Source organism: Pezoporus occidentalis, unplaced genomic scaffold (genome assembly GCF_034315485.1).
Source record: "Pezoporus occidentalis ecotype Australia unplaced genomic scaffold, CSIRO_AGI_Poc_V1 ctg291, whole genome shotgun sequence".
NCBI classification, from domain to species: Eukaryota; Metazoa; Chordata; class Aves; order Psittaciformes; family Psittacidae; genus Pezoporus; species Pezoporus occidentalis.
This window is the reverse complement of record NW_026914841.1, coordinates 160,913-174,097: the sequence shown is the minus strand read 5'-3', so window position 1 is coordinate 174,097 and position 13,185 is coordinate 160,913. Positions and strand designations below refer to the sequence as shown.

Below are 13,185 nucleotides of genomic sequence, written 5' to 3'. Positions count from 1 at the left end.
GGCGGCCTGGGACGGGCCGCACGAAGCGGAGCCGCGGACTCGCGCCGCGCACAGCGCAAGGCCGGCGGGAGGCCGGGGCCGCAGCGCCGCCCGCCGCCGGCACGGAACGGCACGTGTCGGGTGGAGCGCGGTGGCGGAGCCGAGGCGCGGCGCGGCGGCGGGCGGCTCTTCTTCTCTGGCGGTGCGAGGTACGGGCCGGGCGGGGGCTAGCGCGGCCGCTTGCCTCGCCGCCGCCCCGGCTGCAGCAGCCCACGGGCCCCGAGGACACGCGTGGGGAGCGCCGCTGCCCCGCTGAGCCCGGGCTGCCCGCGGGTGCGGTGGGCGCAGGACGCTCGGGCGCTGCACGGTGCATGGTGTGGTGCGGGCGCTGCGTGGTGCATGGCATGATGCAGCGTGGTCTATGGCATGGTGGATGGCATGGCATGCAGCACAGTCCCAGGCACAGCGCGGTGTCCAGTGTTGGATGGTGCATAGCATGGTGCCTGGTGTGCCGTGGTCCCGTACCCCACACCGTACCGGTTGCATGATGTGGCTTGGCGTGGCACTGTACATGGTGCAGTGCAACCCCAATGCCTGCCTACATCCCTTTGCTCCCCCAGCTGTACATGTGTCTGTCAGAGCTGTCCATACATCCAGTGGAAGGGTGTCTTTTTGTCACTGTCTGGTGCTGGTGCTCCGTTTTGGAGTGGGTTTTGCTCTCGTGTGTTTGTGTGGCTGTGCGAGCTTGTACCATCTGGTACATCTGTGAAGGGCCTGTGAAGTCAGGGAACAGAGCAGGTGCTTCAGAAGTGAATGGCTATGGTGGATTACCCAGGCTAGTTCAGCAGGGTAGAGGATTCACTGAAATATTTAACCTTTATAAAATATTTATGTATTATCAGTTTCAGCAGAGGATTGTGGCAGAGATCTACAGGTTAAATCCTTCATGCCTGAAAACTTTGTGTGTTTACTGTCTTGTGTGTCATCTTTTCATCCTGTGTGAGTCCCCCCCTTCCTGCTGTGGCAGGGGAGAAGCAGAGGCTGTGGAGCTCACTCCTGTTAGTCAGCTTTTGAGGCTGTGACTGTCACAGCAGCATCCGAATGCTTTGTTGTATGCAGCAGCACCCCTCCTGCTCCTCTCCTCCGTGGACAGGCTCATCAGTGTATCTTCCCAGGAAAATCTTCCCAGGCCTCTCATCCTGCTCCTTTTTGAGCTCTTCCCGTCTGTGTCTGTCAGCCAGTTTCTTCTGCTCCTCTATCCCCAGGCCAGCTTTGCCCCTGTGGCTTTACCTTAACATCCATTCCTTGTCTAGACGCTCCAAAGTTAAATTATTCTCAGCCTGATGGCCAGGGGATTAGGGAAGAGCTGAGGAGATGAGTGTGGGGCCTGATGATGTCCCCATACAGCCCCTTGCCCCTGAGCTGGGGCAGCCTGTTGTAGCCCTCCTGGCTCATCCTTACAGCAAAGGGACAGTGTGAACTGCTTGCCTCTGCCCCTCAAGACACACCAGATGAGTTTTTCTCAGCAAAGCAGGAAAGCTTCTGCACTAGCACTGTGAAGCAGCCTTTGGGGGTTGGGGGAAGCAACATGTGGGAGATGCCGTAGCTGCCAGTGTGGCGGGGGCATGCCTGCTCGCTTTCCTTCAGTGTTCATTTAGCCCAGATGGTGTATGAGGTATGGTGATTTAGGTGAACCAGTTGTATTTACTGATATGCTTGCAGAGAGAGTGGGGAGGTGTGAGTGTGCACAGGTTGTTAGGCTGTGGATTCCTCCTCCGTCTGAATCTGGCCTGCCGGCGTGATGCTTCTATTACTGAAAATTACTTCTAGTGGGAATGCTGAATCATGTACTCCCAATAACCAGGAGATACAGTGGGATGAAGGTATAATTCATTCAGTTTTCTTTACGTTTTTGGTTTTTATTTTATTTTCTTCTTTTGGCTTTTGTCTTGTGTGCTTCTCATGGCAGCCCAGGCAGTGCTGCCAGCAGGCTGGGTGCTCCAGCATGGTGCTCATTAACAGAATTCTCCCTGGTCCTCATTTTAAGTTCCTCTTAAATTTTATCCTATTTCTAAGTGTTATTGTGCAGGGCTGCCTGAAAAAAAAAAAAAAAAAATCTTTAGTTGCGTTTAACACCCTTGAGATCTTTCCAGACTGCTGGCTTGTCCCCTCCCCATCTTAGTCATCCCATATTGCGCTAGACAAATTTAGCTCCTAACCTTTCCTTATAAATCAATCCCTCTGGCCTACTGGCAATTTTTTGTTGTTTTTCTCTGAACTCCGTCTGTTGAAAGTATTAGAAAAGCCAGGCCAAATCCGAATACGGACCCATCCAGCCTTTCTCCCAGAGGTTGCACGGAGTAAGGGGCAAGTGGCCTCTAGTGGCCAGCCATCGACTAACGCACCGAAAGGGAGCACCAGTGCTCCCAGGCCGCTGGCTCTCCCTTCTCGAGAAAGGGGCAGGGCGATGGGGTTAGCATCAGAGAATGTGACTCACACCCTTGCCCCTCTCTCAGCCCAAAGCACAGCCCCCTTCAGCAGCTCTGCCCCAAGCCCTGCCGGCTCGGGGTGCCCATGCTTGGTGTCCTGCTTTCACATGGTGATGAGCAGGGGATTGATGGAAACCCTGTGGGCGTGTCACATTCCCTCTGAAATTTCAAAGCAAGTCCCAAGAGCTCTCTTACTTTACTGCTAGTACAACTGTCTTGCTTTTAGCTGTTCAGCAGTGTCATTAGTGCCGTATCTTCAGCATAATTCAGAATACATAGCTTCGGTGGGTAAAGAAAGGGTAAGTGCTGGATTTTCCCTTCCTTTTAACTTTGTTTAAGCAGTCAGGGTGTAGTTTTAAACTCAGTGTAACATATTGAAAAGCTGGAATCAGCAGAGTTCATTGCTTCCAGCAGATCTTTCAGTCGTGGGTTTCCTCCTGCCTGGAGCATGAATGCCTCTGTGAACTTCTGCCTAGCTCCAGACAAACCTGAGCTTGACCTGAAACAAAGCGCATTGTTTCACAAGTTTGCTGATAGTTTTCAGTTTCCTTTGGAGGCCCCACAAGGCACATTAGTGGCACAGAGGTGGAGCTGAGCATTAGCACTTTTTTTGTTAAATGAGCTTTACCATTTTGCTAGTTTCTAGTGATTCTGCCACTACAGGAGCTGCTATCCAAAGCCCTGTTGCCATTTTGTTCCCTGAAGTAGTAGTGTTTGCAACATTTTTTTGCAGGAAGTCTGTAGCTGTGGATGTTAAGTTCATAGAATCATAGAACAGTTAGGGTTGGAAAGGACCTTAAGATCATCTAGTTCCAACCCCCCTGCTGTGGGCAGGGACACCTTACGCTAAACCATATCACCCAAGGCCTCGTCCAACCTGGCCTTGAGCACTGCCAGGGATGGAGCATTCACAACCTCCCTGGGCAACCTCTTCCAGTGCCTCACCACCCTAACAGGAAAGAATTTCCTTCTTATATCCAATCTAAACTTGCCCTGTTTAAGGTTTAACCCGTTACCCCTTGTCCTATCACTACAGTCCCTAATGAAGAGTCCATCCCCAGCATCCCTATAGGCCCCCTTCAGATACTGGAAGGTTGCTATGAGGTCTCCACGCAGCCTTCTCTTCTCCAGGATGAGCAGCCCCAACTTCCTCAGCCTGTCTTCATACGGGAGGTGCTCCAGTCCCCTGATCATCCTTGTGGCCCTTCTCTGGACTTGTTCCAACAGTTCCATGTCCTTTTTATGTTGAGGACACCAGAACTGCACACAATACTCCAGGTGAGGTCTCACAAGAGCAGAGTAGAGGGGCAGGATCACCTCCTTGGACCTGCTGGTCATGCTCCTTTTGATGCAGCCCAGGATATGGTTGGCTTTCTGGGCTGCAAGCGCACACTGCCACCCCAAGTTCCTTACAAATAGCCAATCCTTTCTTTACCAGTTGTGATGCCTTGGCCCTGCATCTATTTTAGGGTTTCAGTGGCCTGTCTTGAGCAGTGGCCCACACTAGGTACTTCAGATGAGGTAGTAAACTCCTCAGCAGGTTACCGGGATATAACCTGTAATTCTTCTTCCAAAGCTTTCATAGATGGAGAGTGGCTTGTTCTGAAGATGGGTTTAACTTCTAGTTTTCTTTGTCATAGATATGACAGCTTGTTACCCAGAGAGATGGCCAAGCTATCCTCTGACTTTGCAGTTTTTCCTCCTTGATGACATCATTGAAAAAATGTTTTCTCTTGCCAGTTTTGAATTCATTTATATTCTACCCTTGTATTTTTAACAAATGTCCCTTTTCTTGTGCTGTGAGATGACTGCTTATCCCTGTGTCCACAATATTGTGCATGTGCTTACATATAAACTCTCTCTGAGTTTAGATGAGTTTTTGGAGGTCTTTTTCTTCCCAGTGCCAGTCTCTGTGCTGTCTCCAGTTCTTCCTGGGGTGCAGCCCATGCTGAGCTCAGCCTGTACCGTTGCTGTAGGTGATATGACTACAAATGTTTCTGTGTTAGTCTCCATCCCACTCCTTGTCAACTGTGGCACCTCACTGCGTTCTTCACTTGCAGTTTCATATTGAGCATAGTGCTCCCTCGGGCTGGCCGTGGGGTCTTCTGCATCCCTCAGCCACGCTGGTGCAGACAGGGCACAGATCTGCAGTCTGAAGGTTGGCCTCTTTCCCTGTAATGTGTTGTTTTGTGTTTTGTGTTTGAATGATGAGCTGTTTGTCCTTGTGCAATCTCTCTGGCCTGCACGGATCAATCTGAGATTCCTTCTGGCGTTTTGGGATCTGCCCAATTAAAGCTAGGTGGCACAGGACCACTCTGCTGCCTGCTCCCAGCATGCCCTCCCAGCACCTGATCTTGCCAACTTTATCCTTCCCTGGTGGCCACTCGCACCCTAGCTTTGCACAGATATGCTGGTGGAGAGATGGCTGAGCAGAAAGCCTTTCCTCTTGCTCAGCCATGCAGGAGCTATGTGTAGCCACTGTCTCAGTTGGGCCTTGCACCATCCACGCAGCAGGTCACTCAGGGCAGGACATGGTTCCGCCTGTCCTTGAACTGTTAGAGCTGGTGCACAAAACAGTGTGAGCTGGGCCATTCTCGCTCCCTCACTGCAATGTACCATGGGACAGACCTGTCCTAGTGATGCTGGAGAGGTTCCCCAAGGGCTGGTGAGGTGACCTCTCTGGGTTAGGAGCCAGGGGGGGTGAGGGCAGTGGCCAGCCGTCTCCCACGACATTCCCTTGTCCTGCCCTCTCTCCACAGGTTATGCCACTCTCCAGGTTTGCTGGGTGCCTGCCGGTGAAAGAGAAGGGTTGATATTTTGTCCAGGCTTTTAGGTCCTGAACCAAAATGGCAGCTGGAGAGTCCCCTCCCGTAGGAGATGTCTTCATCGACCTGCAGCAGGTGAGGTGGGAATCAAGCAGCAGAGTGGCCATCTCTTCCCTGGGGACCATGCTCCTGCCAGGCTGAGTGCGGGACCCGTGTCCCGGTGGCCTGCTGCAGTAGGAGACACAGCTTCTGTTCACAGGGTTCAGGTCTGCACAATGGTACCCCAAGGCTGCCCATAAGCCCACATCCACTTTGCATGCAGACAGTGAGCTGTGGTCCAGAACGGGCCAGAGGTTGCTCTCTGGGGTCCCTGTGCCTCCACATGCCATTGGGTGGGGTAGGCAAGCAGCAGGAGGAGCTGGACAGCTTGCAATTAGACTCTTCGCATGTAGGCTGGGCTTGGGACACCCATGCTAAGGTGAGAGAAGAAGCAGTCTCACCCACAGATACAAAGCCACTTGTGGGGCACAGCTGGGGTATGCGAGGAGACTCACAACTTGGCTAAAGCTGCCTTGCTCCCTCTTTCCACCCAGCACAGATTTGTCACAGTTGGGCTTCCTCCTGTTTCCATGGAAACACAGGAGTCCACAACAGCTCCACACTGGCATTTCAGCTATATTGACGGAAAATTTTACCAGCTGCAGCTGCTCGTGAGATCGAAAATACAGGGGTCACTTGGCGATGTTCTCCTTGGAGTATCTCCACCAGCAAAAGGCAGAGAAGTACCAGTAGCCTGAAACAAGAGGAAAACAGGCAGGAAAGCCTGAAAAGAGCACACCAAGGGGAACAGGGGAGGCCCTAGGAATGCAAAGAAATGGTGAGAAGGCACATGGTGGTCACTGACCCGAGGGCAGCTCACCAGAGCAGGGATGCTGTTTTCCAGGGGTAAATACGGAAGAGATCTAAGACAGGGAGGGGTGGCAGACTGGGCAAAGGGAAGGCCAGAGGGCAGTAGTTAGATGTGAGGAAAGAGAAACCCCAGCTAAACAAAAGCTGTGCATCTCCTTCAGTAGGAAAGACAGGCACTGACATTGTCCTTTGATATCTGCCACTCAGAGGAGGTGTGGAGGACCACTAAGGTATCTCTGCAGAGTGTGGCTTGGAGGGTTGCTGATCTGTTCTGGCTCTTGATTTTAAAGCAGAGCTGTCCCTCTAAGGGAGAAACTTTGCCCCAGCCCTGTTGTGTGGAGCCTGTTGCTCCTCAGAAAGCCCAGCACCGTTTGCAGGGCAGGAGGATCCAGAGGGCTGTAGGGGTCTGCAGTGTTTGATTCTTGTCTGGCGATTTCTGTGCAGGGCAGAGATCGCGCACAGAAGGCCTTTCCTGGTGCCGAGGACGATGAGGACTTGGATAAGACTTTGTCAGTCGAGAGATTTGGGGACCTGATAAGCAAGTCAGCGTCAAGCAATCTGGAGAAGCAGAGACGCAGCTACAGTGAGAGAGATTTTGAATGTATGTAGGTTTGAACCTTTGTGCTTCCACCCTCGCCACCAACCCTTGCTCAGCCCCATGTGCTCTGCAGCCTTATGCTGGCATCCTGCAGATTGTGTTAGCCTCCTATTCATTTCCTCCCTTCAGAGCGTTCCCAAAGTGCTCTGTACACCTAGTTTAGCACCTGTGTCTGTGGCCTCTTCCCAGTCTGTTCCCTGTTCACCTGTCCTTACAGGTGTAGCTACCGCCCAGGTCATACAGCAGCATAGCTTAGCCTGGGGTATTCACTGACCTGGCATTGGAGATCTTTGCAGCCACTTCCCCCATGTTGAAATTTCCAGTTTGAAACTGTTTTTCTTCCATATAGCTTCAAAGAAACATCCAAATATGGCCAGAAGCCAGGCTGTCCTCCCCATTCTGAAAGCAGATGGCTCCAGTCAGACATGCCTGTATATTTCTAAATAGCAACATGAAACCATCAGGTTTATCTGCTCAAAGGACTGCAAAATAAAAATGGGGTGTGAATTTGAAATGCTGTAGCTACCTCACCTGAACTCCTCTGTTCAACATGTTTATTCCTCTAACTTCCCTTACCTGATGAAGGCAACCAGTCTGCCCAAACTGATTTTGGCTGTAAAATGAGAGTGTACCCACAAGAGTGGCTATAAGCTATTGCGTGATGTAGGTGGGTCACATTAGTTTGTAGTAACAGCAGTGAATGGCAGGAAGAGGAGGCCTCAGTGCAGCAGCCTGCTTGTGTTGCAGACAAGTAGTGCTGGTTGGGAGAGTTTCCCACTCTTGCTCTCCACAGAGTTATACTACTTATTTTCCAGCTTATCTTTGATGGAGTACAACATCAGGAACATTATGTTCCAAACACATCACCAGGCTATATTCTGCTTGGCCCCTCATTTTCAACGGCTGTTGTAAAAGTTTGCTGGTCAAAGTTACTGTAGTGCCCCCCAGCTGCTACTTCCTGCTTGTGTCATTTCTCTATAGAAGGTCTATTCAAATAACGCTTTCCACCTGAGCACACAGTCACTCATGCACATGGCTGCAAGGTGCTAATAGCTTTGCTGTGGAATGAATACCTGTCCTGTGCCTGTAGGATGTACCTGCTCATCAGCTCTGCCTGTATGCACAGGTGTGTGGGTTGGCTTGAGAGTGCATGGCAGAAGCTTCTTTGAAAATTTGACTAGAGGTTTGTACTGTTTGGGATTTTTTTCTTCTAAATGGAAGAGTCCTTCTTCCTTTGTCAGAGCCAAGCTTGTTTTCCTCTGAGCTCCTGATGTACCCCTGTTATTATGTCAATCTGGTTATCAGAAGCTTTATGCAGTTCTTGTTCATAAAGCTGGAAGATCTGGTTGGATTATTAGAGTTTGAAAGATAACATACAAGCCCATGGAGGTGAATGCTCTCTGGGTTTAGAAATACTTCCTGCCCTATTCAAAGCCAGGAATTCCTAATATACAGGATCTTTCTTCTGAGCTCACTATCCAAATTACTTTTTCATATCTCTTGTATCAAGTTCACTGAGAAGTGTAATCAGACATCTGGAACACCGATTTGGCCATAACTTTCCTTACAGGCAGGCAATGCAGGGAAGGAAGGCAGGGGCTGGACACATAGGAGTTGCAGGAGGACAGGGAGGAAGAAGAGGGAGGCATGAAGCCTTTTGTGTTTGGGAGGGATATATTTTTCCCACCTTGAAGTCAACTCTGTGGAGATGTGATCAGTTGACACAAGGAAGCCTGAGTGCAGGGGTGAAGACCAGTGTTCCCCTCTTCTGTGCCAGATCAGGCACTTGCCATCATTGCCTTTCCCTGCAGCCCAATGCTTTGGTTTCCTTCTGATCCAATAATTAAATGTTACTGTCTCAGGCTGATGTGAACAAGCCAGAAAAGAAAGATGGGCTGTCCTCACCAGCAGCTTTGTGCTGTAGAAGGAGCAACGCATGTACAGTTGGGGCCTTCCTTGCTGCTTCTTACATTAGAAATTCATGCCTGACCTATCTGTGGCATGCAGAGCAGTGTTACCCGAGTGCGGTAGTGGGACACAAAGGCCCTTCTGCCAAAACTTGAGAGTTAATAGGGTACATCTAGTTAAGTCAAAGTAAAGAACACTTTGGAAGAAAAAGTGTTTATAAAGAACCCAACCTCTTTCCAATTTGCCGATGTTTAACCATTCCCAATATCCTTTAATCTTGCCATAAGCCTCTCCTGCTGAACCAGGGATGTGTGTGAAATATCCCTGTTGTTCCCAAGGGGGGAAGCAAGGGAGAAAAAAATTGAGAAACCAAAGGAAAGGAAACATGACAGCAGAACAATGAACCTGCCTGGCTCTCCCAGGGAGAAGGTTACAGCTTCCATTGAAAATGCCCTTTGAAAGTAGTTTTCACTATAAACAGATTCTGCTGCCATGTCACAGGAAAGCGGGGAAGGAACCAAGTCAAAACAGACTGGAAACAATTCCTCAGGAAGAGCTGCTGAGCAACACCCCTTTGCCAAGTGGCTGGTGCCCCCCGTGTTTTCAGCTGCTCTGGGTTCAGCCCCAGTATCTGTGCATCCTGCAGACTGGGAGCCTTTTATCTGCAGGTAGACCTGGTAGGCCTCTCTCTCGGGAGATGCTGAGCTTACGCTGTTCTCTGCCTGGTGCCTTATCACTGGTTTTGAGTGAAGGCTCAGAGATGCCATTAATTTTTTCTCACTCTGTAATTCCCACGACACTCAGGTTAAGTCCGTATGAATTTCTCTTTGTAGATTCATTTAAAGAAAAATCTTTCTGCCCTGTTTTTTACCCTGGTTCTTAAAAGACAGCCTCATAATTGAACCTGCATTTCAGAGGCTGGTAGACAGAAGCCCACATGGTACCTGAGAGTGGACTTAGGCTGCGTCTGCACTAAAAGGTTTGGTCTGTGGTTCCTGTGGGTATGCAGGAGGGACATGCTGTCAAAGCCTGAGGGATAAATGAAGTGCATCTATTTAACTCAAAAAACACTATGCAGGAAAGAAATTATAGGAATTATAATTAGGTTGGAAAAGATGTTTCAGATCATTGAGTCCAACCGTAAATCTAACACTAAGACCAACTCTAATCCATGTCTCTAGAATGTCTGTTAAGGGCCTAAATCATGCTTGTTTGAGAATGTAAGAAACGTGTTTGGGAAGGGCATGGTGCCTTTGGCAGGTCACTGTAGCTCTGCATAGCCATGCAAATGGCTTTTGGCAACACTGGGAGAGTGGTCCTGCCTTCCCCAGGGCAGTAGAGCTGCGCTGGGGTGTTTTAGCACTGCACAAGAGCTGCCTCCCCAGCCACCCCAGGCTGGTCATAGCCTGCTGCATCACTGGAAGAGCTTAGCTATGTCCCTGCGGGCTGGTGGCTCTCCTTGCCCTTCCTGGCCCTTGATCTCCAGACCATGCTGTTTCCTGGAGGGGCGCCTGGCAGGTCCCTCCCAGCCTCTTCCTGCCCCTGACTCTCTTTTTCTCTCTCAGTCCACCGCCAAACCTCGCACCACATCCATCATCCCCTTTCCACTCACCTCCCTTCTGCCTTCAAGTTCCAAAAGAGGCCCCCCCACACCAGCAGGAGGAAAAAAAGGAGGAGAAAAAAGAAGAAAACCTCAGTACCCCCCTCAGAAGTCACCCCCACCATCCAGGAAGAGGACGAGGAGGGGGGAGAAGAGGAGGAGGAAGAGGAAGAAGAAGAAGAAGGAGAATCTGAGGCAGAAGAGGCCCAGGAGAAAGAGATCTCTGCAGAGTCTGAGGGTGAAGCTCGTGGGAAGGACACATCCCCTAAGCTGGAGCCCTCAAGCAAACCAAAGGCAAGGCTAGGGCATCCCTATCTGGATGGGGCTCAGAGGTGGGGGAGGTGGAGAGAGGGTTGATGTCTAGAGAGTGCCAGGGCACATGGTCGGAGGAGTGTGCTGTTCAGGGGGAAGAGGCTATAGCTGTGCAATATTGTCAGAGGAGTGGTTTTGTCCCTGCCTAGCAGAGATGAGGACAGTGGTAGATGAGCCCTTGCTTGGGATGGATGCTGGGGAGGTTGTGCATCACCATTTTGGGGGTGTAAGATAGTTGGGAAAAGGTCAGTGTGTCTGTTCTGAGGGTGTATAGGATATAGGAGGGCTCAACATGGCCAGTCCCATGGTATGGGAGAAGTCAGTGTGGCCCATTCTATAAGGTGGGGACATGGGGAGGATCTGTGTGCCAGGGACTGGGGTGAAGGCTGCCTGCCCAAGCTCTTCCTGTCAGGACTGTTGTCTCTGCAGTTCACCATTGGCAGTGATGAGGAGGAGTCTGTCAGCGCTGTGGCCCCCGCGCAGTTCCATGTAGAGGAGGAGTGTGGCATCCTGTCCCCTGTGCCGTGCTTCACTGACCTGCTGCAGGACAAAGGCCCTGCCTCCCTCCGCAGGTAGGTGAGCAGTGCTGAGCCCCCTGCCACTCTCCTTGGGTCAGGGTCACTCCACAGACCCTGTCCCTGAGGGTAGTGGCTGTGCCCAGCCTGAAGTTGCCTGCTGAGCCAGAGGGGACATTGGGCCCTGAGGGAGAGTGGCTATGAACAACATGATTGCTCTTCAGTGGTCAGTCACTCCGTTACTCCTCCTACCTCCGTGGGTCTGTGGGATTCTCATGGTGTGGATTTGGAGGCACTGGGCTGCACACCCACAGTACTCTTCCTTTCAGCTAACTTGAGCTATTGTGCTGACCTGCAGGCTGGGAAGCCGTTAGGCATTGGCTCAGAGATGGGTCCCCATTACTGACCACAAGCTGATCCCACTCTGTGATGGGGGAGAGGAGGAGTAGAAGGGGCAACCTTTAGGTTTTGGGATAGGTGACTTCTGATTCCTTCGCGGTGACTTGCTAGTCAGAGCTGAGCAGAGACCATAGCCCCTGAGGGACTATTGCCCATCCTCATTCATCCTGTTTGCTACCATCAGTCTCTTTGGTTCCTACAGCCTCCCAGGGCCTCGGGAACGCTTGTCTCGCGGGTGGGAGAAGCGCAAGCCCTGGGGCCAGGTGGCGAGCGGACAACGGGTTACCTATGACTTGAAGGAGAGGATGTGCATTGGCAGCATGACCACGCTGGAGAGTGCCGCATACCAGCGCGTCCCCACAGATGAGGCTGAGGCCCAGATGCTGGCATCTGCTGACTTGGATGGCATGAAAAGTGAGGATTTGCAACGCTACTTACATTACAAGTGCATGTGCCCTTTGTTTCTCCCTACTTTGCCTTCTTCCCTAGTAGCTCCAGGCTTGGTCTTCAACTTGCCATAGGAGCTGTTCCTCAATTCCCTGTCCCCCAGCCTCTGTTTCTGCAGCCCTGGCTGCTGTCTGTCAGCTTTGTAACTGCCCCATGCACCTCTGCTCACACCCATCCCAGAAATGCTTATTCCTCCACCCACCTCACTGCCCTCTCTGGTTCAGGGCTCCCTGCATTTCCCCAAGACCCAGCTCTCTCCTGTCCTGACACACTTTCCCTGCGATCAGCCCTCTGTGCGACATGCTAGCTCTGGCATCGCAGAAAACCTGAGGTGAGGAGCTTCCCCTCTGCTCTGCTCTCCTGGAGGAGCGGCAGCTGCCCCCTCTGGAACGCCTCAAAGGGGGACTGCCCCTGTGCACGGCGTGAGGGCAGACAGAAGAGACGTCATGGAAATGCACGCTCCGGGCCCCAGGACATGGAGAATTCAATAGGTTGCTCTGGAGGCTGGAGAGGGAGGGAGACACCAGAGGGGAGAGAGGGAGAGAAGCGGTGCTGCACACACAGCCTGGCTGTCCCTGGGCATCTGGCAAGAGACCCTGCGGCACAGCAAGGACCCTGCTCCTGAGGAGCTGGTGGGGCAGACCCCACAGAGGCACCCCTAGGTGGAGCCAGCTTTCCTGGGACCTCCTCAGCCCCAGGGGCTGCTGCAGCGGGTGCCTTCATGCCCTGTGACGAAGGAAGCAAGGCAGCGGGGCTGGCCCCAGGGCTGCGGTGAAATCCCCCTGGGGGCAGTTTTTTGCTTTCAGCGCATCAGCCTGGCTACCCCAGCCCCTCTTCTGAAGGCAAGTGGCTCATGGTGCTTGACCCCTGACCTTCACAAGGACAAAATGACAACCCTTCGAGAGAGAGAGGAGGCAGTGAAGGAGTCGGAAGGGGGCAGCAGCCCGGAGGTAGCAGTAAGCACCCATATTCGGAACTCGCTTGGCTATGAAGACTTGGATGAATTTGCCTTCAATTTTGAAGACTATGATTTATGGGAGGCCATCAGAAATCATCTGGGCTACCCAGGCAGGGAGCCCGCCTGTAAGTACCGGAGCAGTGACCCCACAGTTGCAGCTGTAGATAAGAGCCCCCAGCTAAAGTGTATATCCCCCACCCTGTTTTGCTGTATGCACCCTCCCCATGTTAGGTTGGTCTCCTGGTTTAGAGAAGGTATGGTCTGCCCCACTGTGTGACTGGGACACCAGAGGGTCTGTATGTCTGA

The 13,185-nt window shown here is 51.9% G+C and overlaps 1 protein-coding gene across 4 annotated transcripts in view; it reads left to right on the top strand.

Annotated features, from left to right (window-relative positions):
* Positions 1-37: 37 nt before the first annotated feature.
* Positions 38-13,185, top strand: part of SLC4A3 (solute carrier family 4 member 3) — a 34,461-nt gene continuing 21,313 nt past the window's right edge. For 2 of the 4 annotated variants that reach the window (XM_062626345.1, XM_062626343.1), the window contains exons 1-6: positions 38-188; positions 5,228-5,368; positions 6,587-6,743; positions 10,214-10,542; positions 10,990-11,132; positions 11,677-11,888. In XM_062626345.1, the coding sequence (XP_062482329.1) occupies positions 5,315-5,368; positions 6,587-6,743; positions 10,214-10,542; positions 10,990-11,132; positions 11,677-11,888 (895 nt within the window). In that variant the 5' untranslated portion in view covers positions 38-188; positions 5,228-5,314. Of the gene's footprint in view, positions 189-4,502; positions 4,627-5,227; positions 5,369-6,586; positions 6,744-10,213; positions 10,543-10,989; positions 11,133-11,676; positions 11,889-12,528; positions 13,005-13,185 lie in introns of those variants that run through there. The other 2 variants (XM_062626344.1, XM_062626346.1) reach the window with 2 other exon arrangements.